The sequence below is a fragment of the Melanaphis sacchari genome, unplaced genomic scaffold (assembly GCF_002803265.2).
Source record: "Melanaphis sacchari strain LSU unplaced genomic scaffold, SCAv2.0 Contig40_pilon_pilon, whole genome shotgun sequence".
NCBI classification, from domain to species: Eukaryota; Metazoa; Arthropoda; class Insecta; order Hemiptera; family Aphididae; genus Melanaphis; species Melanaphis sacchari.
Genome location: NW_020271264.1, coordinates 2,651,136 through 2,679,078, shown reverse-complemented (window position 1 = coordinate 2,679,078; position 27,943 = coordinate 2,651,136). Strand labels below are relative to the sequence as shown.

The following is a 27,943-nucleotide window of genomic DNA, read 5'->3' as shown; positions in this document are numbered from 1 at the left end:
CTTGATTCAAAACATACTTTCAATACTCAACACGTTGATTACTCCTTTGTGTAATTAATAATTATAATATAATAATAATAATAATAATAATAATTAATTACTGAATTTAATTAAATGCTGTTCAAGTAGATATAAACTATCTACACATTTCTCTAGTATACATTTGATAGAGTAGATAATGCCAGTATATAAATTATTATTAAAATTAATGGAGTATTAAGAAAAAAATTGTTTCAAATAAAAATAACTTTCTATCTACCAATTGTTCCCTCAAAATAACAATAATTTTTTTTTTTCATTAAATAAATATAAATAAACAAACAATTTAAATTAAAAACAACCAATACTCCAAAAATATTAATTGGATCACAACATCTTTTTTTTGGCAGAGGAACAGACAGTACATAGTAGTCTACATACGTCATTGTTTTCATTTTTAAATATTATACATACTATTTAATATTTAAAATTAATCATTCTGTTTATGATACTGATTCTACATAATTGGCTGGGTATAATCCAACTCGACCATCCTTACGTCCCTTGCACCAGCCTTGTTCATCTTCATCTTCTAATTTTTCAAATAACTCTCCTACAAAATTAAAATTTTTTTAAATAATAAATAACTAATTTGTTTTAATGAAATAATCTATTCAATTTGTTTTAAAAGAAATTTTTTCTTACCTTGTTTAAAACTGAGCTCATCAGCTTCGGCACCCTCATAATCATATAGTGCTTTTACAGGTACACCGGGTTCGCCGTTGTCCACAAGCGCACCATCGGGACCAACTCCTTCTTCCTCATCCCATTCCTCCTCCTCAAATGGGTTTGAGTCCGGTGTTTGGCTGTTTGACGCTCCATTGCTATTGAATATATAAAAAAAATCATTATAAAAATAAAAATAATAATAATCAGGAGAGTAATAATTAATCTAACAAAAAATAGAATTATATCAATAACATAAAATGTTGGATTTTTTAATTATATCTAATGATACCATAAATTAAAAGGAATTTCTAAATACAAAAGGAAATATGGAACATGTGTAATCGATCTTACCGATTAACACAGGTATGTAAGGTCCGGTGCACGGCCCCTTCATTAGGAATCTAAATGGCATGACGTTTAGGTGTAATTTATAAAGAATAATAATTTTTATGCTTAACTGATATATATTTTTTATAAAGTAACTCACGTTATTGGATGTGATTTTGTTCCATTTGATTTTTCTGTAGATTGCTTATGATTATCAGTACTATCATCTGATTGTGATATTGCAACAGTATGCTTTTTGCTGTTTATCTTTGGATGAGTTGAATGTAAATCCTAAAAAGATAATAAATAAACAAAAATGTTAATAATTAAATACATTAACAAAAAAAAAAAACTAAGTTAATAATAAAAGATTAATATCATACACTAATAACAATCTTTCTAACTAACACATAATAAGTAAACTAAAAATTGAAAAAAATGCACACTAACATTTACATGCAAATCTTCGCCAACTGATCGTTGATTGATTAATGTTATTGTTCCAGCAGGTATGGATTCTTTGATTTTTCCCTTGGATATATCCCGGAATTCTTCTATATAATCCTATAGAAAAATAACACGACAACACACATGCACACAAATTAGTTTTTTGACTTAACTACAATTATTATTGAAAATTAAATCTAAGCAAAACCAAAAATAAATACATCTAGTAAATAAATCACAAATGACTTTCTACAGTTAAAATAAACAAACAATAATACTAATTGCTTTATAATTTTACAAACCTCAAATAAGGGCCAATTCATAGCCATATTGACACCATGGTTATTTGACCACCACCGCAAATCTTTCTCATGATCAGCATTATTGATTGTATGATAAAACTCTTCATAAATTTGTGGCAAACTAATAAATAAATAAAAAAATTCACTAAATTTGTAATTAATACATTTATCATATCTTACACGGGGTCTTGAGAAATATTTAGACACTTGTGTATTGTAAACAAGGTATCTTTGAAAAACTGCAATCTTCTAGCTTCCGTTTCTTGGCATCGGTCAAATACAACTGTCATATCTTCCATATATTTTGGATTGTATGCATTTAATTCTTGTAGAGCCATTTCATACTTTTCTTTGGCTTTTTGCACTTCTTCTTTCGATTTGGCTACACGATCTTGCATTTTTTTCACCTAAATAATTATAAAGTCAGGTTTTGAGTTTTAATTGAATAGTAAGATATTAATAGATATATTTTCACTTGATCCATCGATAAGGAACTGTCGGCAGATGCATTTCGTTCTTGATTTGATGCTGATTTTTCTGCTTTACATGCAATATGGTATTCATTTTTTGTTTTGTTAACTTTGGTCAATAATTTACACCAAGGTTTTTGAGCTTTTTTAAATGATTCTTCCATTTCTTTTCGTTCTTTTATGTGTAAAACAGTCTAAAGTAAACAAAATAAATTGAATGAGTTAAAGCGCATGAAAAATTACAATCATATTTTATTTTGGTATTAAGTTAATATGACTAATACGATCGAGTAGGAAAAACTAATTATATGTATGATAAAAATTTACTTATGTGCAAACCTTATGATAATTGTCTTTTTGCCACGTTTTTACTTGTTGCATTATATCGTTACATAAGTCATCTTTGACTCTTAAGTGCAAATCACATAGTCTATCAGCTTCAACTAGTACACCCTTCCAAGCTGCTTCTGTCGTTCCATATTCTGGACCTTTTTCAATAATTTCATTCCATTTTTTCGACCATCCTTTTAAGCTCTTGGAGTATGCTTTTTCAATATCTGATCTTTCTTGTATGAGGGTAATAAGATCATTACATAATCGATAGCCATCTTCAATACGTTTAGTAGTACGTTTGTGATTGCCAGGTTCCCAAAACGAATCACTACTTGCAATCAACATATTGTCATCACTGTGATGTGACATTTTTATTGGTATTTATCTAGACATAAAAATAGTTTTAATTAGTGTATTATCTAAATAACAAATGATTCAGAGTACTTGAAACTGATAGCAAGTCATCATTAGTTCACTATAAAATTATTTCCAAAGAACATACTACATACATATATACAATGAGGAATAAATAATTATGCAATTAATAACCACTTATGATAATAAATTTTATAAATATGACAAATTTAAATCTAAAGTTTTAACGGTGAAGTGGAGTAAATATATTATAAGTAGATATTGGATTCAATGTGAAATTATCAGTTTTAAATTTTAAAATGTTTACAACATTTATTCAAATCTTGCAGTTATTAAGTGTTTTATGAAATTATTTTTTATTTATGATTTTATTGTATGTGTTCGAATTTTATTAGTATAAATTTAAGAAATATTAAAAAAAAAAAAAACATGGAAATACATAAACCGAAGATGTAACCTTTGTAATATACCATAGATATTATTGTTCACAGTTCGCTGTTTACTTATATACAACGGTGAACATAATAACATTAATAACGTATAATATTACTTATTAGTATAGTTGTAACTTATGAGTTATGACGAACACCTTAAAGAAATTAATAGGTATTATTCATTATTGATACACGTGTGTAAAAATATTCTTGGCCGCTCAAGTATCAAATCGTTTTCCTCTACTGTAAATGGTAATACATAAATACAAAGTACATAACACACAATATCATCATGACGAATGATGTCATTTGGCAATTAGACCGTTAATATTATTATGCAGTACGGGTACGGTAGCTTTTCTCTGCACGAAATATTGTGATCGCGTATTTCATTCTATTCATTCGTCCCCGCCAAGCGCGAAAACGATGACCGGAGACATTGCGGTAGGACGATCACAATATAGTAATAACGTTCGTAACTTAACGATATTGTTGATACGTTTTTAATATAATACTCAACGGCACAAGAATAATAAGTTTTTTTTTATTAATATTTAATATTATTTAATACGATATCAATGTTGACGACCGGACAGACGGGAGGTTACCTACCTATATAACGTTGTGAAATGTACGTTTTCTGGACACTATCACATAATATAATAATTATTATGTACATACACGCGTTTGTACATAATATGAAATAGGTATCGGAATAAAATTGAACGCCAGAGTTCAAAATAATCAAAACGAGCAACTATTATCATTAATAACGTTTAAACATAGACACTCGTGATTGTATCAAAAATAAACCAAACCAAAATGACATAACAACCTCTTAACATAATATTATATTATAATCAATTTATGAAAAAATTTTACGGCCAATTTAGATATACCGTTCACCGTCAGCATGTTACGCGTATGCGTGTTATGCGATACTTGTTTACGTATTAGTACTGGTAGCGTTGCATTACTAGAACACAATATCATAATAGTAATGTACTAACTACTAATGCCTATATATTTCACAAACTATGTGACGCCACCTACTACTATAGGTAATACTTAATACTCGTACAGTTGTTCATACGATTATAACAATTCTCGCACCTATATATTTTATACAATAGTAAATTCATGAATAAATTATAACTTTGTTTAAGTCGAAAAGTCATCACCATCCTACATTTAGTATTATTAGGTACCTATAGCTATAGTACATAGGTGCAACAACAGCTATTTATATAATGAGTTTATTGAAAACGATTTTAGTGAATTTACTAATATAAATTAACATACAGATAACTGACCACTAAACCATTCTATTCCAGCCATTATTTATATTCCGGTTCATTTACGTAGGTCAGTGTTAAATATTATTGGGATGTACACTAACATTGAACTCTTGCAAAATCTGTTATTAAATGTTATGTAATATATATATATATATACATAATATACATACATATTAATGTTTACATTGCAGCTGAAATATAGGTTAATGTAAATACGAAAAGCTGAAATGTATTGTTAATATATATATATTATATATATATATAAATACAATGACAACCTAGGACCAACGCTTTTTAATATTTTTAAACATAAAATACAGTCGATGACGCCGTAAAAGTTTATTCTCTTTAACTATGATATAATAACAATACAGTAAATGATCATAACTCCATGAAAATTATAAATTGAAAAAAAATATTTATATATAGTACATTAGTATCTATGTTAAATATTATATGAATTTAATTAAACCACAAAAAATAAAAATTTAATTTTGTAGCATAACTAAAACTCAATATTTTTTGCCGTCAAGTTCAGATAAACATCTTTAATTAATAACTCATTGGATAGACATTAGACATTAAAAGAAACTCAACGGAATGGAATGCACCGTGAGAAAACAAACAAACCGTAGTTAAATATACTACGAAAATCGAAATGTTTATTAAGTATACCGGTATTATACAATAGAATATACACCTATATCATATAATTCATAATAAAATATAAATAATAACGGAAATGTAAACGTAGTACCCTAGAATAAATTATACTTCTCGTATAAATGAAGATTTTTGATTTATAATTAAAGCTTATACATAATGCAAAATTAATTTACCTATTTTAAAATTTAAAAAGCAACATACACCAACATTAGCAAAATTATGATAAATTGTACAGTAAAAAAAAAAAAAATAAAAATAATGGAGTTATTTGTCTTATAAATTATAATAAATGTTCTAATTCATGTAAGATTATCATTAAACGTATTAAGAAGTATTTTTCTAATTTTTACAAATAAAAATGACATTTCTTCGAAAGATAAAACCATTCATTTATGGAAATCTAAAGACAATAAACAATTTTACGAAAATAATGTAATTACATAAGAAGAACTAACATAATAATTGTAAACTGTAAGAAACAATAGCAAAAAAAAATAAAATAAAGATTCCCAACCAAACCTAATATATTAGTTATTACTTATTATTTATTAATATTATATATTAATATATAATATCACGTAAGGACATGTACTTTTTGATTTTCATGATTACAAAAGTAGGGGGAATGAAATCGTACTCGTAACATAGGAAAACAGGAGTAAAAATAATAATAATATTAATTTATTATAATAACCCTAATTGAAATACATTAAAATTTTTGTAAAACAAAATATGTTGTAATATGATAATATATCGATTATAAATATTATTAAACATATAAAAAAATTAAAATGTGTAATGGTAAAAAGCTATAAAAACATTATAACAAATATTGATTTCAAAAACTAATTATATCTTGGGTCTTGACCACCAAAAATAATAGAATAAAATTCTACATACACGAACACATGATTTATAAGTCATGAACTTATAAAGCTATTTATTTAGAAACACAAATTATATTTTTATTAACTAATAAATATATATTATAATAATATACATATATTTTTATGCTAATCTTAAGCATAAAATACCAATTTTTTGGAACTTAAAATTTAAACTTTTATTTTTATTGAATTAAAATCGAGTAAATAATTAAAAATAATTTACCTATATATCCTAATATTAAAATAATTATTTTTTATGATTACTAAATAGTTAAGTCATAAACGTGAATGAAAAATAAATAAGTAGTACTTTCCTAGATAAATAAAATAATTAATAATTAATACTACTGATTAATTAAATAAACGTTTAACTTAATAATTAGATTAATTTATTAGATATTGGATAGCATCAATAGTATTTTAGGAAGAATATTATCATATATGATCCTCGATGGAATGTTGATTAGCTTGCAGCATATTTGGTCCTTGACCCTCTAGGCCACACCCAGTCTAGTGCATATAAAGAGGCCTCTTCTTATATCAATGTATAAAAAAAAATGTGCTAATACAGATTAATTTAATAATGATATCACACGAGTGTTAATATCTATATTGGTACCAGGATACTAATTAATGATAACAATGTTCATTTTTGTTTCAATAACCACCTACCTATAACATTTGGACTAAAACACTAAGTCTTCATCAGAAATAGCTAATACAAGTAACTAGGGTTAATGTGATATGGCAGTCATATGCATTTTTTTTTTTTTTTTATCAGCCTAGGTACTTTAAGTATGGTCTTACACGAGTCAACTATTAATATAGGATATCCTTTCAATTGGCAAAAGTTTTGTAGGTCTTCTTTTTACAAACTAGTGTTGACCTTATTGATTGTTTTTAAAAGCATACACATAATAGTGATTATTTAAATTTTAAATAAACCTAATAGAAGTTAAACCAATATTATACACATAATTAATGTTATAGCTAGTTTTAACTAATTATTAAGAAATCATAACTGTAAAATTTACAAATTAATTTATTTGAAACTTATTATGAACAGTTATTAAAATTTAACCAATTATGATTTAGTTTAATTTTTAATCATTTTATTTAATATTTATGCAATATATTAATTATTATAACTATACAGAAAATAAATAATAATAGATTCATAAATCATAAATATAAGTACAATTAATTTTAGTTATATAATATTAAGTTTAAACAATATAATATTTTTTAGATAGGTACTAGGTAATAAATTAAATATAATTTATAATATTTAAATTCAGTATAAATTATGATTACCTATATGTTTTATAAAATAACTAACTACAACTTTTGTTAGATAGAGAATAATTTATCAAAATTACGTATCATTAATACAAATCTAGAATAGTTTTAATAATAATTAAATATTATACAGGTAAACAGGTTGTTTTTTTCTCCAATAAAATTCAAAAATAGTTAATAAAATATAAATGATACATCACACTAAGTATAATAGTATAAAAATGGGTACTTAAATAAATAATATTAAAATACAAATATCAAATGATTAACAATATACTATTTATACCTACTATAAAACAAGCACACTCTTCTTTATACATTCTTACTTAGTTAAACTTCAATTATTTACTCAATGTACACTTGTGTAAACATTCCAGTGTAAATAAGTTTTTGGAGATTTTGAGGTAGGTACCTAATTATAGCACTCACAAAAAAGATAAAATTTAAAATGTTAAGTTATTAAAATACATATTAGAATATTAAGTGTCTATCTAATTTATATTAACCTAAATTTAACTAAATCAAGATCTATTACTTAATATTATCGATAAGTAATGAAAAAATATCAAATTAAAATGTCAAATCATATTATACTCTAAGTAAAAAAGAGAAAATTATTTTCCAAAATAAATTCACAATAGCACATTTATAATCAGTTTCATTGAAATAAAATCTTATACAAAATTATGAAGGTAATGAATTTACACATAAATACAAACAATTACTTTTTATATTTTGACTGAACTACCAGGTAGTGTTCTTTTAGCAAGTCGAGGTATATTATTGATTTACAAAATGGAATAACAGTGCAAATATAATAATGCATACATATTTAGATAAAAAAAATTTCTTCATAATTAAACGAGCAATCTAATTTCTAACATAGTTACATTTATTAATATAATATATTCTCAAATGGACAATACAGGATATTATAATTCTACTATTATTATTATCATTGTTAATAGCAACAAATATTATTCTCTAGTGACTACGAAAATTACCAATAAGATAGTACTATCTATAATTTTTAAGCTGATTTCCCATTGTTAAAATGATTTGAGTTTTCCGTCTATAAATCAGTTGCCGGGTATTTACAATAATAAATCGTTATCGTTTTGTGGGGTCGTCCAATAAAAAAAAAAACTATAGCACCTAGCCAAATATTAATAGTAGTGTGTGTTCGCACACGGGATTATATACCGAAATCGTGTCTCAACATTCATTGATAAATATTACACAGTGGCGTATATTGTGTTAGGTAAATACGTCGAAAAACACACCTAGCTGGTTTATGGGCAGCAGATAGATTAGTCGAAGATATCATTATTACCTGGTACGCTAAGCGTCGTTGAGCAATGACCGTGGCGGCTTTGCAGATGACTCGATTGTTCAGCGTCAGGGATCCGGGACAGTTGATCGGGATTATGATATTTTATTTGGAAACAACACAGTTCTCAGCACGACAGTAAAACGGTCATAAAAATATTCGACATTCCGATACTATTCTCTATCAAACCGTTATCAATATTATTGACATGGCACAGGTGTGGGGTACCTCCTCACGTCATCACGGCATATGTTATTTTATGGCATTGTTATAAATATTAAATACTTAGCTAAAATTTTTAACACATTCTCGAGTCTTTTTACCAGAAAAAAAGCGAAAAACGACAACCAACACGATCGGCGCGACGAAGAATAAAAACATTCGGCAGTTACAAATTAATTGTAATTTATTTATTAGTTTATTAATAATAATAATTCGAGGTACGAAGCACGACGACGGACGTACCGGTCCGACTGTGGTGACGCCGAGTAGTGCCGAAACTGAACGAACGGACGGCGGTCGGACAGCGGATGGATGATGATGCGTGGACACGTTCGCAAGGTACGGAGGTATTTTTTAAAACATTTTCATTTCCTTCATTCCTTGCTCTGCCGGTCGACTTGATTCCGACGTCTTTGCCAATCGCGCGCGCCATCTACTGACGGACTTTTGAAAATGTGAACTACGCGGCATATGCGTTACAAACAATAAAAACGACTGTAGTTGAGTTTTAGTACTTAGGTTGAGTAATTCTCGCCTCTCGGCAGGTGTCTCGACATAAACTATCCGTATAATTAAAATGAGAGAATTTTTCTTCTGACCCGAGCCTTTTTCTTCTACATCCGGAATTTATAATATAAATTTATACATTATATGTTTAATAAGTTTTCAAATAATGGAAATTTGTACGATAAATTATAATAAAAGATCATAGATAATAGATAGAATCACCATGTCATCAAATTCAATTATTTCCTATTATTAGTTGTATTTAATTATTAGTCAGATTATAAATTATAATATTATGCTACCATTGATAGTTGATATCATATTATATTTTTGGAACGTTCCAACGTGGATATATGAAAAAAATTAAAAAATTACCTCTCTAAAATATATTCTACACACCATTAGTTGCCGAAGAGATCAGATACCTATTTTATGAAACTTTGTTCTATTTTTGTAGAATAAAAATAGTTCACAAAATACCAAATATATTTGTGAAAAGTAAAACTAAAATAGGTAGGTCCTAAAAAAAAAAATATTTCTATCTTTTGGTAATATTCCTTAGATTAGGCCTACTATATTATAATATTATGAGTTTTCATGTACTAGAACAAATCACCGATATTTCCATCATCCCGCGATGGTATATTAAAATACAATGTGGTTGTGGCGAAGTGACGCCTGAATACTAGAAACCGCTGCAAGGTTGCACACAATATAAATATGGCATAAATATTTTCTATACCGCGCGGGATGAATTATATACGAGTGAAATTGGAAGTTACTTAGTTGTATACTTGTATATTATTATTAGATATCCAGCAAGGTGTAGATAACCTTGGTATCCGGCCGGTAAGTAGGTATAACTAACTCTTGCATTATTATGTACTTATAGTTAAATATTATTAAGACTTGAATCGGTCACAGTTTTCTTTTTAAGATTTGTTAACTGATTTTGACGTTTCACGAATTTTACGTATTTCATAAAAAAAATTACATGTAAATCTCAACTAAACAAATATCTAATATTTTCAAATTTATTTCAAATTTTCTAGTACCATAAATTGGGAATTCCAACTATTTTTGACAATGTTTTTCTTATACTTGGAATAATATAAAACTATATCGTTAGATTTGTCACTTGTACCTAATAATTGTTAGACCGTAGACCTTAATCCTTAGCAGGCACCTTATTAAATAAAACAACCGATTTTACATTTTATCCAACCAAACTATGTGATCTACTTATTAAATTTGTACAAAATAATTATTGTCGAATTTATTGAAAACTCTATTTAAAAAAAAATGCAGACTTGATTATGTTTATTGTTCAACAGTTTTCCCCATAGAAAACTTATCAAAAAAATACTGTGTTTAAAATACCAATTAGATGACATTTTTAATCAATAAATTAAGTTATTTAAAACTTTTAGAACATATCTTTTGTTCCTCTATAAAAGAAAACAATATAATATGCAGATCAAAATAATATTTATTTTAAAACACGTCTCATTGTTGCTTAACAGTACACTCCTAGGCCCGCTTATAAAGAAGTTAATGTTATTTTTTAATCCATCTTATTCTTCTTTCTAATTAGTTAAATTCAAACTAGTTTCTAAATAACTTAACCAGTCTTGAAAACCAAAGTAGATACACATTGGTGCCGTAAGTACTCCAACTAGTCACTAGTCCTACTACCTAATATGTATTGACTACCACATAGGTGGGTGTACTGTATATAGTATTGTGTACATTATTTATAGTTAAAATTTCCTATATAGTGAATATAAAGGTGTAATGAGTGGCGTTTAACATACCAAACCTAAATGAAATATTTTTAGAAAACTATATCATAAAATTTTTAAATTTTTCTTTTTTCTTCTATCATTTTATTCCATAGCAATTTTATACCTACCAAAAAATCTTAAAAATTATAATTAAGGTAACCTATGTTTACTGACATTTAACAGCTATCGTAGGGAACATTTTTTCTTTAAGTATAGTATATCATGTAAAACATTATAATTTTATATTTTTTAATTAAAATTTTAGAACGTTATTTATTTTTATAATTTTATATGAATTGTATGATTAGAGGAGATAGCTATTACAAATTTAAGAATTATTTTAAATTTTGTTTTTTTTTTCAATGACAGTAAATCTCATTAAACGCATAAACACACTTAAGAACATTTTACTAATCATCTATCAGTGAGAAAAAATAACAAATAATCATAATATTATCTTATATAGGTCTTATATAATTTTTATAGGTATATACAAAAAATATGTCATCGTAACTAAATTACGATGACATATTATATAGGTAGTTAATATATTCGATATAAGTTACCTATAAAAACTTATATTTATCCATACTAAATAACAACTAATGTCTAATAATATAAGCACTATACAAAATATTACAAATATACAACTGTATTCCAATATATTTATATGTCAATACATTTATAACTGCAGTTAAGTTACTAATACTTCAACTAATTTAATCATGTAGTATATTATCGCTAGTATAAACTTGTAGGAATTTGAAAATTAGAACAATTCTTGTAAAACGTAGATTAATTATATTTATTAATATGATATTTATTACTAGGTTATTGTTTTAACAACCAAAAATTTATATTTTTATTTTATAGAATTATACGAGTGTTTATTAGCATATATAAATGAATAATAAATAAAATGACCTATATTGTTTAATTTGTACTTTAATAGGTTGGTGCATAATTGAAAATAATACTTACTATGGTTGTTAAATACTGGATGCCCAGGCCATTTTTTGAAATAAGTATATCTATAATGTAGGTTTATATATTCTTAAAAATAATAGCATCACTGTAATATATAAACGTCAAATTATAACAACTTAAGAAAATATCGACAGTTTACTCGGTTTAGACGATTAAAGGTTAATATTTTATTAATATTCATTCACAAAAAAAAAAAAATAGTTATATAGTTTAGTTATTATTATGTTAACGCACTCACTTAAAAATCACATAATATGTTATAAACTAAATAGACCTATAAAAAAAACCAAATACCAAAACCTATTCAAATATTCCACATGTTTATTGACTTTTTAGTTTTTATCTAAGACACGCACGTTCTTTCATTACCAGAAAAAATTTGTAGTGCTTATAGTAAATAATATAACTAGATTATAAGAAATTAAATTTATATGTAGTAGCTACTCACTCGATTGGCCAAATTATTAGGGGAATACTGTTCTCCCAACTCCCGAGTTACTATAATAACCACTCCTATTTGCGCCTATACTATATGTTAATATATTCATAATCTAAACTAACGTCAAATGTGACAATGTGACATACGTGCGAATAAAATATACCTAGCACATACCTATTATATAAATATTTTATATAGTTGTGTATAAAACATGTATATAAATATTATTATTTATTATTATAGCTGATACTTTTATGTAAACATTAACAAGTTTAAAATACTTTGTTCAACTGACATACATAATATATAAGATATAACATTTTGTTATTCAAATTTTTGAATTTATCGATATTATTTAGAAGCAGTTATTTATATAGGTATTTTTATTTTAATAAGAACTCTTGAGGACTCTTAACAAACTAATAAAACATGGATCTATTAAACTTTAAGTTTCAAAGTTTACTTTTTTTTCTTTACAAACAGTATAAAAAATTTTAAAATAATATAAATTATACTTAAAACATTTTTGCCGTTTCAATATATGTCTTACAACTTTACAAATTACAATAAAAAATCACTTTTTCCTCTGTTTTAACTCTTATACAGTAAAATAATTAAAAAAAACTTAATTCAATTTTCTACATAGGCAACGCTAAATAAACTAAATAATTTGAATTAGATTAGTTAAATAAACAACACAGTGACTATAATGATAATAGTTGTTATTATTAAAGACGGAATAAATCAATTTAACGACTTATAGAACATAATATACAATCATACAGGACATAGCCCCAACGGCTAAACGCTATTTGATTATTCAGTCATGAACACGTTAATTTAATAAAAAATATTTAACATCAAACGAGATGTTAATAAACTATAATTTATAATAATAAAGGGACACAAATTATTTGCGAAAATTAAAAATGTACCTATTTATTTGTAATTTCATAGGTATAAAAAAACCTAATTATAAAAACGTTATGAGAAAAAAAAGACAAAATATTGATTTAAAAAACAGACTGCTTGTAATGAATTATAAAATATAGAATACATTTTTGTTTTGTATTTTTAAGCAACTATAACGTGATATTTAAACCTTAGTGTTTTGCTTATTAGTATTAAGTTATTACGCATAAGGATGAAACATCCTTGATATGGAAACGTGATACTGTATAAATTGTAGGTATTAGCTAGGTAAACGTTCATATTATATTGAACTCTGCTCATTATTAAAACCATAAATTACTTTTTGAGTACACCTTATTATTTAATGTATATGTCTGAGTATGTGTAAATGTGTATGAATATATTATGTTATAAATGTTTATGTATTTAAAACCAGCATACTGTCATATAATAAACATCTAAAATTTATTCTCTAGAAACGCAATGACCGAAAAAATCTCAAATATATGTAAGAAAATATATAATTTGGAATCTTACTCTACCTAATCAATTTATGATAGCTGAATATAAAAATTCTCATTTTACATTTTTTCGCGGTTGTTATCACGTTTCTTTTCAATGTTCGTAAAATTGACTGCCTATATATATACTTTTATAAAAATAAACTCCTGTATTCTTTAGTATACTATTTTTTAGTTATAGCTTAATAGATTGCAAATGGACTATGTAGACATCCTGTCTGACGTGACTGTACGATTGCTCTTTTTTATTAGCTAGATTAACATTAAGTTTGAAATTACTTATTAGTTATTGAATCATCTACACCTATTTCCTAATCCCATTTTCTTCCTCCAATTTTAATAATGCAGTTTAATTACAGCTAACACTCCTTATAAAATAGAATATTTATTTCTATAAAATTTTGTTATGATTCTTATTTATTTATTTTTTGTTTTTTTTTTTTAAATATAAAATTCATTTTTATGAACACTTATAACATCTGTACTTTAGATTCTTAGTGAAGAAAAAAAATTTATTTTAAAATTGTATGTATGTGTATGTTATTGATCAAAAAGTTTAATAATTGAGTAAAAGGTGCAAATTTTAATCATATATTTTAATTATTTCAATGAAAAAAGAAACAATTTTTCATGAACGCATTTAATTATTTGGTTCTAATTTGAAAAATATCAATCCTAGAGACTTTAAACTCTCCACTATTACTATAAATTATAATTTTCCTTCACAATTTAATTTTCAAAATATTTAGACTAATTTTTACTATTTATATATCACTAATATATTCATATATCCATCATTATTGTAATTACGAATAAATAATATGTTAAATAACACGTGTTTTTATTAAAAATTAGTTCAATCTATCTAATTAAGAAAATACGATATTAATTTAAAAAAATAAACTATATCCTTAGAAATAGATAGTGATTCACTCGTCTTCTTGTTCAATAGATAATCATTGAGTTTAAGTGTTAAATATTCATTGAAGTGGCCTATATAGGTCCTTAGATGATCTTAATAACGAGGTATTTATTAAAGACACAATCTATGAAGCAAAAGCAAGTTTTCTGGTTATTTTTGTTATTTAAGCTACATGAATACTCAGAATAGTTATACAAATCAAATAAAAGCAAATACAAAACCTTTTAGTTATCTATACAGCAATATATGTATATTTTTTTAAAAATTGTACATGTACATACATATTTACGCTCATAAAACTCAATGTAAAACAAAAAATATTATGTATTATATTTCATAACACTAATTAAATTAAAATTTGATTATAGATATGAATTATTTGAAACGTGCAATGACAACATTTCACGAAATATCTTATAAAATTATAATATTATTATGCGCAACGATACCAATATAAATGTATGCTTACGCCTTACAATTTATTGTTATGTTATATTAAAATAAATTATTTATATCGTTCTTTAAATAAAAAAATAATTAATAAAATAAAGTAATCGAAAAGATAATGATAAATTCATGCGAGTTGTTGAAATAATATTAGTATAATGTACTTTCAAGTGCGCGGATAATATTTTCACATATTATACACTATACAGCCTATTTTCATCTATTACAATACATTTGGAACACTATTATTTTAAATAAATACTTCAGACTCGCATACTTGTATATAGTTACTCATAATATAATCGACCACATGTTTGTATAAATAAATTGTGCATATTCTAATTATACTACATACTTAAAAATTTAATCATCCGTGTCTGATTAGGTAATGAATAAGGTATAAGTTTGTTAATTGTTGGTTATTATTAAAAAAAAGTCGTTTTTTATAAAATTATACAAAATCCGTGTAAATTTCCCATTGTACAAATGTAAGAAAATTATCAAATAATAAGGAAAGTAAGGTACCTAAATGCCTATAAATTCCACAAATTATCAATATCTAAAATTCTAAAATATGTAATAAACAATATACAATACATACCTATTGTATCTACCTTGTAATACAATATAATGATTACTAATTATTATACTATATTATGTAGTTTTATGAAGACCTAACAGTACAATCGTACAGAGTGATTCTAATAAATAATGATGATGTATGAACTATAAAATAAATTTATTCATGATTCATCGCTTCACTCAAAATCTAAAATTAATACATTTACTGCGTTTAGTGCATTTATCTACAGATAATATGAACGTATAATTGATTATAAAAATATTCTGTTTCCAGTAGTTATCAGGGAGAAGGGGTACAAAAATAAGTTATGTGAAGTTAATTTGAATTTATGAACAAAAAAACATCATAAATACAATCTTTATTGAAACGTATAATTCGTATGAATTTGTAATAAAAATAATTTTGAATATACCTAATCCAAATTTTGAATGAGATCTCCCCTTGCCTTTCCCATAAAATTACTACATTTTCAGTCAATTGTACCTAATGTAAGCTAACACAACTACGTAGTATTTTCCATCAAACTATCTATTCATAGATAAATATTATATAATAAGAACTAACCAATGATAATAATTGATTGGTTTATATACAATAATAACATCCAAATGAATACACACTAAATTGTATAAAGTACCAGTGGCATTTAACTGGTCGTGATATATGAGTATCATCATTCAGAGCTATTTTTTCAAAATATTATTATTTATTTAATAAGTATAATTTTTGTAATATTATTCAACCTATTGTTATTCTTGTATATTAGTATAGAAAAAAAAACAAATTGAATTGATTATCATAAACATTTGAAAAACTTATGTAAGAAACGATAATATTTTTATAGAAATATTTTAAATTAGTTTTTTGGATACCCCTCTAAAAAATCTTAAGTACTTTACTATGCAGTTCAACTTCATTATTCCAGCATGACAAACCTATTATGCACATACTTATTGTATATTTTATACAATTCTACATCTGTATAATTCCTAAATATTTTTAGTCCTTATAAAAAAAAAAATTCCAAAATGTACGTGCAACTGTGCAAGGTGCTGTGTGTTATTTAACTACTATCGTTCATAATTAATGCTTTTAAAATAAACAAATGTTTATCTTTAAAGTTTAAAAAATCAATCTGTATAATATGTATGAAGATTGTTATATATCCAAATACACTTAATAAAAAAGTTTTAAATATTATTGTAGTAAGTCATGTCCTGAAAATCACTGCTGAACTTTGCCAACGGAAACGTTTGCATGCGTTCCTAGAAACTTGCCACTCAAAGCTATTTATTTGTATACAACCGGTAAAACTTCCCTTTAGGAACACGTCAAAATAGCGAAAACCATCAAATTGCTGACAAAATGTCAACGACTGAGAGTATCTTATAGCAGGAGTATTTAACGGTTTCACTGTATAATTATTATTTATTATAATAAATGGATAATTGAATGCTACACTTAAAATTTTGAGGATAAATATACTTTTCAAAATAAAGAATGTTAACATAATCACCCAATACAATACATGATATTACAAGTATATTATATAATGTATAATGTATATCAAGGACAGTGGTGTATATAAATACCAATGAAGCCAATATTACATAGTACATAACTATTAACCATAGTCTATATTACATACGAGTATTAATCATTTTATTCGATATTTATTATTAATTAGATCCTAATGCTAAATCTTCCAGTAATATAAATTTAATTTATAAGGTTTAGGTATATGTACTAACTACACTTATGTAAATAATTTTTTAGTACTCGTCAAATAAACTTTTAAAATAATTTATAAAGATAAAAATATTGAATTCATTTTTCAATATAAATTGACGAAAATATTTAGTAATTAGTTTAAAAAAAAAAGCTTATAAAAAAGAATTTTCCAAATAATTTATTCAAATGCGTTTGAACTCTTTTTTTTTTTAATTCTCCGGTTCAAGTATAATATTACGATAACGTGAATATTCTTCAAATGACAATGAAATGTTTAATATTATTTCATTATACCTACATTTAATACAAACAGGTATATTTTATCCTGTTCGCAAGTCAATTGCAATAATCGGATTCACACTATTGTTTCTTACAAGTGATTTCGTTGTTTCAAACGAATAAAGGTGGTGAGTCTACACTGACTACACTCCACCTATATAGACTACATTTGTAGGCACATTATATTGTATACACACAATAAGTTGACAGACACACGAGGTCATCCAGGGTACCGTTATCATGTACAGCGTCGCAGTGGCCGGGTCGTTATTTCCTTATCAGGAGACCGAGTGCGCGCGGTCTTTTATTCCAATGGTCTCGTCATTCGCCAATTCGATTCTGGATTAAATGTTGTGAGTTCTACGCGGTTAATTTTTTCTGCTGTGCAACTTTTTTTCTTTTCTTTTTTATGTTCAGTGCGATACGAATACTGCCTTTAGCTCCAATGTGTCAAAATTCATTTTCCTTACAAAAGTATTTTCCAAAGCCGTAAGTTCCATACATATTATTATGTATACAGTATACATAGGTGTCTTGTACTTGGGTAATAACTACACTTTTGGATAATTCTCATTGTAACGGTACAACCATAATTATAAAAAAAGACAGTATTGCGTTGAAATTTTAGTAAATAAAAAAAATAATGATAATATACATCTATATAAACACTACACGCCAGATATAATTATAACATTATCATAATACGGAAGTAAATATTATACTAACCTATTTGCGTAAGTATGATTGTTTGTTTAATTGCTAAAAGCTTTTTCGATCTAAATGCGCTTTTTGAAATACTCGATCTATTGCAGCAGACAAAACAATACGAAATGTTTATAAATCAGTCAAACTAGGTGTGGTTGTAGTTAGATGTATATATGAGTGTGTGTGTGTGTGCGTCGTGTAAGTTATTAAAAATAATATATGATTATTAAAAATGGATCATTATGGTGGTAAGTAAATAATATAAGTAAAATGAAGTGGTATTGTAGATATTTTTTAGACTTTTCGTGTTTTAGAACGCGTCGTTTTTACTTAAGGGAAACTTGGAAGGGCGCTAAAATCGTTTTTCGTAATGCTTTTAGTCCTAATTTTATACCTATAGTACACAGTTCTACGATATTATTCAAAGATGTTTCGAATGACTATCCAAATCGTACTCTTTATTTGTCTAGATATTTAAACGTGTTGAAACCTAGTTCGATTCCGTTTTAAAATTAATTTCATGTCGAATATTGCCGTATGTGTGTGTGTGTATGTGTGTACAGTCTATATGCAAGCGCAGGAAAAATAATCGATAACCTCTAGTGTCGGCCATGTTTGTATTGTTGCGTCCTGCGCCTGACTAACCTTTAATGACCAACAGCTGGGTTCTTGTTTCTTACTTTGTTTGTCATTTCGGCGCTGCGGTGTCAGTCGAACGCTAGTTGTAACTTTTATTTCAAGGCTATAAATCATCCAAAATCCGATTCCTGTCGAAAGATATATATTTTGTAAGTATAATACGTAAATAGTAACTTTCGTGGATATGCAATACAAGTATGAATATTATATTATATTTATATCCAATAGACAATACTTATATTGGTTTTAAGCTCTTCATCAAAGTGTTATATTCTACTATCGTAGTTTATTTTTGTCATTTTTATTTGTTTTAAATATTCTAGTGCTGAGTTCCATAACATAGTTATTTATTTTATAGCTCACTAACATTTAATGAACCACTAAATCATTTTAAGAGACCATGAGCTCATTATTAATTCATTTAATTGTTAGTGATTGTTTATGCAACTCGGCATAATATCTAAAACTTAATATTTCAATAACCTTCATTCATATGTATTCTGTACAAAATCATTTTAAAAATAGTTATATAATTATCTACATTAAATCTATCATAACTGTGTACCTATAATATTTCATTAAATTTCTTTGTATCAATTTAATATTTGTAATTAATGGGATAAATGATACTTAGATATTTTTAATATTAGAAATAGATTTAATATTTAAATCGTATTACTTTTAAAATTACTAAGTTGTCTATATGACTTAATTTCGTTATAATAATCTTATTTTATAATTATAATTGGTAATAAATATTTATATTAATATTTATTTTTATTTTTTTTTTTAACTAAATATCATTAAATGTATATACATTTGCAGACTAATAAATACCAATAGACACGATGCTATTTGCATACTTATTTAATTTTTTCAACACAAATTATAATACAATAAAATTAAAAATAAGACAAAATGTATCATAAATATTATTCTGAATACATTACTATGTATGATATTATTATGATGTATTTGGTATATTAAGTATATTAAAAAATATTAAATATATACATTTCGATGCCTTAGACGCGTATATAGCACAAAATTATCAAGTATTCAACACATAATAAGAAATGAAAAATGTTTATAATAATAATTGCTAACTTAGTAATAAAAGTGTGCATATTTGACGGATTCCACAAAATACAAATATCCTATTAATTTTAGTTCACTGATTTGAATAATGCACTTGGCTCCTACAAGTCTATATGTCTTTTTTAATTTCGGACCGCCACGCAATACGAGTATAATAAAGTGCAGCCTTTGTGGCGCCAAAAATGGTCGCTCAGACCCAATCAATATTGCCGGCAGAATGGAGGAAATGAATACGTCCCGTTGGCCGTCTCAACATTTCACACATTTCACGCCCTAGCCCTGTTAACTCGTTTCTGAGCTACAATCGTCATTGTACTGGACATTGTGATTTTATGATTTTTTTCATAATTAAATTTATAAAAAAATTGTTTTTGAAATGTATGATTATGTTTGACTAAATAGTATTTATATAATACATAGGTATCAATAGTACGGTAAAAATAAAATATAAAAATTAATTATTTTATAATAGATTGTTGAAACTTAAAGTTAGTATAGTTATTTTATCCGTCAAATATTCAATAAACGTTTATAACTTTTTCAAAAGTTATTCGAAATATAATGTAATATAAATTATTGTGAAAAGTTTCTCATATTTTATAATATATTCATCTAACGTTCAAATTTTCCCAAAAAAAATAAAAAAATCATCATATCATTTTATAGTAGATATATGTAATTATTCTGTTTAATAAAACTATTAAGCATCGAATATTAAATAAATCTATTTTTAATTTAATTAGGTACATTGTAAATTAATTATAGATACAAACGAAAAAACATTACTATAGTTAATTTTATTTATTAAAAACATATAATATTGACTCAAACACAAATTAGAAATATTATCTGTTAACTCATTTCAATAGAAAATTTGACATATGTAACAACTACAACTTTATGTCTACACGAAGTATTTAAAATAAAATTGTTTAAGAATGCTAAATAGTATTAGTTAATTTATTATTTATATATTATGTTAATTACTCATTTAATAATTTGTGTTACTTAGGGTACGTAATTTGAAATCAGAACACGTATGGTATGTTGTGTGGTGAAATAATTAGATCCCCAAATCGAAGTCCATACGCTACGTTGTTGTCGTCTCTATATCCGATGATGACTGCTGCAGTTGTTGAAGACGACAATTTGCTTGGTAATTATTTTATACTTTCATCGCATTATTTAGTTATATTTTTTTTTAATGAATCGGTAGTAGTATATGAAATGCATTTAAAAAGTATTATTATTAATTTTTAATCATACATTTTATCAATTATTATTCAAAAAAATAATTGCTGACATTTTCTTTTCTATTTGATTATTGTAATTTATACTATTACGGTATATATATTATGTAGTAAGTAATTAAGTAAATAGACTCAATATTTTGACATTTTTTGAGGGATATAAGTTGTTTAAATAAAGTCTAAAAAATATCATTATTATAGTATATTAAGTATATTACGTCATATATATGCGATCAGTGTTTTTGGGAAAAATATGCTAAACAAACTTTTAATTTACTCACAAACGGAAACTATTTACTTCTTTTAGTAGGTTATAAAAAGAAAACTATGTTTGGTCTTAAAAGTAAAAAGTATATAACTAATTTTATATAACATTATTAAATATCTACCAAAATAGTAAAAATTAAAAATGCATAATAAAAACATTTCTGCACATCGATCGAATTTCAAAATATTCAAATTACTCATATTATACATTGACGTTTTGTACTCAGTTATTTCTACTTTGATACAACGCGCATGTTTCTTGAAATTAAAAATTAATCGCATTCATGTAAACGCAGTTGGATTCAAATAAAATAAATTCGTTGTATTCATTTAAAAAAAGATTAAGTAATAATTTTTTTATCATAGTGTATAAAAAACTTCGTACTTATGTATATCAGTAGCACTTTTTTTTGAGAAACTGTATATTATTCATCCGGGAGTAGGTACCTCATATTTATATCGATTTTTTTATTCGAGCGTTATGAGTCATCTCTACTGTATAGCGGCGAGCCGGCTATTAGTTTGTTATGCGCATGATTACTACACATGACTACAGTTGTAGGCTACACATAATACGTTTTCTTTATTTAGTTTACTATAACAATATAATTTATTATGTTTTTATTAATGGACCATATTGAAATAATTTTGGGTGCGTATTTTTTGTTTTATAAAATATTCAATAAATTAATAAACAATTTATAAAATCGATATAAACTCAAAAAAATAATTATGGCTTGTTTTTATTTTAAAGCAGTATTTTTATATTTTTAAAACAGATATGTTTATTTTATATTCTTTTTTTTTTTTGAATAATAGATGGTTATTTTTGTAAAGACATCACAATTCAACGATTAAAAATATTTTCGAATAATAAACCTTCAACCTGCAATAATTAATGAGCTTTTGTTGAATATTTTAAGGAAACTACCTTGTACCTACTAATTAGCGAATAGCTATTACGAGGCATAATAAAATATTATTTTTAATTATTTAATAGATTTATATAGTTATTTCATTCAATTAATTTTTCAAATTATTCATACGCTCTCAAATGTACCCATTTATCACTATAAATAATTATTTACTTTTTAGTATTATACAATATTTGATATGAAGTATTTACTAATGAATAAACATTTATGTATAGATACCTAGTACCTACATAATATGTGTAAATATGTACCTATATTTAAATTAATGGTTAAAAGGATGCTCCACCTGTATGCTTGTCTCTATTACAGACATAACATAGAAAATCTACGTACTGGATTCTGTCTACAGTTTATTTATAATTAATATCATAGCAAATTTACATATCATCGAATTAATTTAGAACGAATTTAAACTTAAGGCTATATCCAAATAAAGGTTTTTTTTTAAATATTTATTTAAATGAGGTACCTACAAACATTTGAAAAATAAATTACTTAACTACTTATAGTACCTATAACTCATTTTAAAATAAACATTTCAAGAGAACAGAACATATATTATATTATAATTTGTCATAAAGATAATAGTCTAGGACTGTACAATATGAATATTTATCTTAATTTTTAATATTTTATTATGTTATAGCTAATAAGTATTTTGCTAAAGATGTATTAAAAAAATAAATATGTTTTGTGAATTATGACTATTTCAAATTATAACTTTAATACTATTATGATATATTTATAATGATATCCTTAACAAACAAATAATAATTACTATTACCTAAAAATTTTCACAAAAATATCAAATGTTTTTTTAGAAAATGGTCGTTTGAGTTACGAAAATCCAAACTATCATCTTGCTGGCACTGGCCACTTAGCTCTGGATGATGCATTGAACTCAAATTTAACATCAGCTACAGATTCTCCAGCTGGGTTCAATTTAAATGATGATTGTATATTATATTCAGAACTTTTATGTCGTGAATTTGATACAGTATGTAATATTAACACAGACAACATTAACAGAAAACGCTACAAATCATTAGACTTGGGATCAATGGGTGTGGACGTGTTGGGACAGACGGGAAAAAATTGGTAATATATTTAATAAAGTCCATATAATAAATTAATCACATTAAAATCAAAGTTTAAATCTGCAGAAAATCATGTGATTATTTTACAGGAATACAAATTTGAATCGTAACGTAACAAGAGACATGAATGTTACAAATCAACATGATTTAACAAATGTTAGCAACCAAAACCACCAAAGCAACCAAATGCAAGTATCGTACGTAAAACCAGATTTAATCGAAGAATCGGAGCAAACAAAATGTAAAAGCGGGAAGTAAGTTTATTTGATCAATTAAATTAATTATACACGTTTAATACCATTGCATGTTATATATTATATTTATTTATGTTTAAATAAACTATATATACCTTACCAATAACCTATATATTATAGTATAAACGAAAAGCGCACACCACCCAATACCCTATCTTTGAACAAACAAAAAGATACATCTAATATCAATCTGGATATACAACATATAAAAGGTGATTTGAATAATGATTTATATGCAGTACCGATGAAAAATAATTCACACGAATGCATCGATGAATTGCCAGCCGGGTGGGAAAAACACGAGGGTACGTACAATTATATAAAATTTTTATTTTAATAATCTATATTAAATTAATTTAATTTCAGATAACGATGGTCCTTATTATTGGCATATTAAAAGCGGGACAATTCAAAGGGAACTTCCTGAATACAGTGGTAAAAATGAACCAAAAACACCATTGGTCAAAGATGCAGAATCGGTAATGACAAAATAAATTAAAATATTAAATGCATATTAGTTATACTTTAATCAATCAAATTACTATTAAATTGCAATAGATAAAATCGTTAAAAAATATTTGAATTATAACTTGTTTACATGTCGACTTGAAATATATAATTTTCGTATAAAAATTGTATTAACTTTTAAAAATAATACAATTTAAAAATATTTATTAGAACTATAAGTATATAATATAATGTAGATATCAATATTTGTTTAAGGTATTGAATAGTTTTCAAAATAACACCGGGGGGTTAGTAAGTTCAGTGACTAGAAGTACAACGAGTTCAGCTCTTGAAAATCTTTGTTACCAAAAGAATAGAAAAGAAGACATGGCTTATAAGTAAAATAGTATTAGATAAATTAGTAGAGCTTTTAAAACATATCTACCAACAATGATCTTACCAAACATTATACTATGCTTTAGACGAAGAAGTTATCCAGCTCAAATCGAAAACGAAAACAAAGGTATACGATTTGCTGTACGTTCTTTGGGGTGGGTAGAAATTTGCGAAGACGATTTAACCCCGGAAAGAAGTAGCAAAGCTGTGAACAAGTGTATTGTTGATCTATCGCTTGGGCGTAATGACTTTATTGATAATGTCGGACGATGGGGGGACGTAAGTACCAATACTAGTACCTGTACATAACTGTTATATAAAAGTAATTTCGTTTAAATGAATAATAATATTTCAGGGAAAAGACCTCTTTATGGATTTGGATGAAGGAGCGTTGAAATTAATAGATCCAGAAAATCTCACAATGTTGAATACGCAACCCATACACACAATTAGAGTATGGGGAGTTGGACGAGACAATGGCAGGTTTGTTAGCTATTGATATATTTATATTGTTGTCTATATTAATAATGTATTGTTTTTATAATCTACCTATTGTTGTTTTTTTTTCAATGCTTTACCTGCAGAGAAAGGTAATATTAATATATGGTATATTAGTATTTAATAATAATAAAATATCAGTAGTATTGTGATTTGTTAGTGGCATTAGATACATTGAACTAATAAAATTATTTTTCAGGGATTTTGCATACGTAGCTCGTGACAGAATAACCCGCCGACACATGTGCCATGTGTTCAGGTGTGACATGCCTGCTCGTACAATCGCTAACACTCTTAGAGACATTTGTAAAAAAATTATGATCGAGCGCAGTCTCCAGCAGAACATTTCTAGATCTACAGACATAAGTACGTATATCATTCTCATATTTTTATTATTTATTTTTTTCAAATGGCGACTAATAATTAGTACCTACCGTTACGTAGATACTGCAACGAAAATGAATCAGCCAATTAGACCGACGAACCTTCCATTGGAATATCGCAAACGTAGAAGTTACCGAGGCAGTTACTCTGCAACCACTAACTTAAGTATATATAATGCGTCTACATAAATTATTCGATTATGTACCTAATTGTGCAATTTAATTTTCAAAGCTCAATCATTCCCTACGCCGATGGAAGAACCGCGAAAAGTCATTCGAGCCACTTACTTAGGTTCAATTGAAGTAAGCAAGGCATCCGGAATGGATGTACTAAATGACGCCATTGTCGCTTTGGAAAATTCTCCAACATCAGTACCCCAAACTGTCACAGTAGCTGTAGCGCCTTCAATGATTACCATACAACAAGATACTGTAATGCAATAGATGTTCAAAAATACGTGAAACACACTTATTCATAATAGATATCTGTTGATTTTCAGGATGAAGGTGATCAAATGGTTGAATGTCGAGTGAGGTACTTATCATTTTTGGGAATAGGTCAAAACATAAAACAGTGCGCTTTTATAATGCATACTACCCAAGATCTGTTCATTGCACATGTGTTTGAGTGTGATCCATCCGCCGGAACACTTTGTAAAACTATCGAAGCTGCATGTAAAGTATGTCAAATATGATTATACAAATTATATACTATAATTAATTGTTGCTAACATTTTATTCTTATTATAACTTTTTTTAGTTACGATACCAAAAGTGTTTAGATGCACATCCTCAAGGTTTGAATCCAAATGCATCCTTAAGTCATAATATTAGTAGTCAAAATGTAAATGGCATATCAAGAAAAGGTATCAGTTCTACATTAAAATCATTGGTGGGCACCATCACGGGTCGTAAAATGAAGTTAACTCAATCCTGAGAAGAAGTCTTCACGCTACAGGTACAAATTAATAAATAAAACTTAACAAAAACTTTTTACAAAATTTGTTTATAATTTTTAGGAAGAATTGACAAATCCTGGAGTGCGTGAAGTAATACCACATCGACATTTGCAGTCTCCACACACTATAAAATATTATGCTCTATCGACCAGTTTACAGTCGTTGTTGTCACCAACCATTGACAACCGAACCATAAATAACCCTTACTAATTATTTATAAGACACTTAATTGTGAATAATAATCACTTAGGGAAACGAAGCATATGATATAATTTTAGTTTACTTATTTTGAGATACTAATTATCTAAATAGGTATAGAATACTATAGAAGACGGGATGGTCCTTGGAATTAATTTTAATTATGGACTTGATCTTTCTTGTCCTTCAAAAGCTATGTATTATTAAATAATAACGTATACTTATAAATATATTTATATATAGAAATTAGGCGTTCAAATGTTGCTAAAATTTATAATATAAAAAAAATCTCATTTAAATTAAGCCAAAGGCTTTTTATCATTAGAAAATAAAAATGACAATAACCTGAAGTTTTACAAGCATGTAGATAAATATTTAAAAAGCACTTTTTTTTATTTTTCTTAAATGCTCCACATATCAAGCTTTATTATATATTTTTTTTATGACTGATATTTTTTTTCTCCAAAAATAATTATTTGAAACCTATTAATAAATAAAACAATAATAAATTCCTACGATTGAGTGATCTCAAAAATTTTGGTACATGGGTTTGTAAATTAAACATAGCTTGTTGAAAATTATTCTTTTTTAGAGAATATGCACAACT

The 27,943-nt window shown here is 26.0% G+C and overlaps 2 protein-coding genes across 5 annotated transcripts; one reads left to right on the top strand and one right to left on the bottom strand.

Moving 5' to 3' along the window:
* Positions 1 to 306: 306 nt before the first annotated feature.
* On the bottom strand, positions 307 to 9,450 carry LOC112597373 (protein kinase C and casein kinase substrate in neurons protein 1). 2 transcript variants are annotated; one of them, XM_025343396.1, is made up of 9 exons: positions 8,880 to 9,447; positions 2,594 to 2,972; positions 2,260 to 2,448; positions 1,965 to 2,191; positions 1,785 to 1,905; positions 1,486 to 1,599; positions 1,196 to 1,326; positions 685 to 863; positions 307 to 592 (listed from the first exon to the last, which is right to left on the bottom strand). In XM_025343396.1, exons 2-9 carry the CDS (start codon positions 2,954 to 2,956, stop codon positions 483 to 485), a joined length of 1,434 nt encoding a protein of 477 aa, XP_025199181.1. In that variant the 5' UTR covers positions 2,957 to 2,972; positions 8,880 to 9,447; the 3' UTR covers positions 307 to 482. The 2 variants fall into 2 exon arrangements, with proteins under 2 accessions (XP_025199181.1, XP_025199182.1); XM_025343397.1 differs by lacking the exon at positions 1,486 to 1,599 and having other exon boundaries at positions 8,880 to 9,450.
* Positions 9,451 to 18,497: 9,047 nt separating this feature from the next.
* On the top strand, positions 18,498 to 27,740 carry LOC112597315 (protein Fe65 homolog). 3 transcript variants are annotated; one of them, XM_025343301.1, is made up of 16 exons: positions 18,498 to 18,699; positions 21,665 to 21,808; positions 23,926 to 24,202; positions 24,291 to 24,455; positions 24,576 to 24,760; positions 24,822 to 24,934; positions 25,179 to 25,300; positions 25,385 to 25,577; positions 25,654 to 25,781; positions 25,883 to 25,888; positions 25,996 to 26,162; positions 26,241 to 26,345; positions 26,412 to 26,611; positions 26,680 to 26,859; positions 26,940 to 27,137; positions 27,199 to 27,740. In XM_025343301.1, the coding sequence occupies exons 2-15, from the start codon at positions 21,697 to 21,699 to the stop codon at positions 27,114 to 27,116; spliced, it is 2,130 nt and encodes a 709-aa protein (XP_025199086.1). In that variant the 5' UTR covers positions 18,498 to 18,699; positions 21,665 to 21,696; the 3' UTR covers positions 27,117 to 27,137; positions 27,199 to 27,740. The 3 variants fall into 3 exon arrangements, with proteins under 3 accessions (XP_025199086.1, XP_025199088.1, XP_025199087.1); XM_025343303.1 differs by lacking the exon at positions 18,498 to 18,699 and adding an exon at positions 18,917 to 18,944; XM_025343302.1 differs by lacking the exon at positions 18,498 to 18,699 and adding an exon at positions 19,382 to 19,703.
* The last annotated feature ends 203 nt before the right edge of the window (positions 27,741 to 27,943 follow it).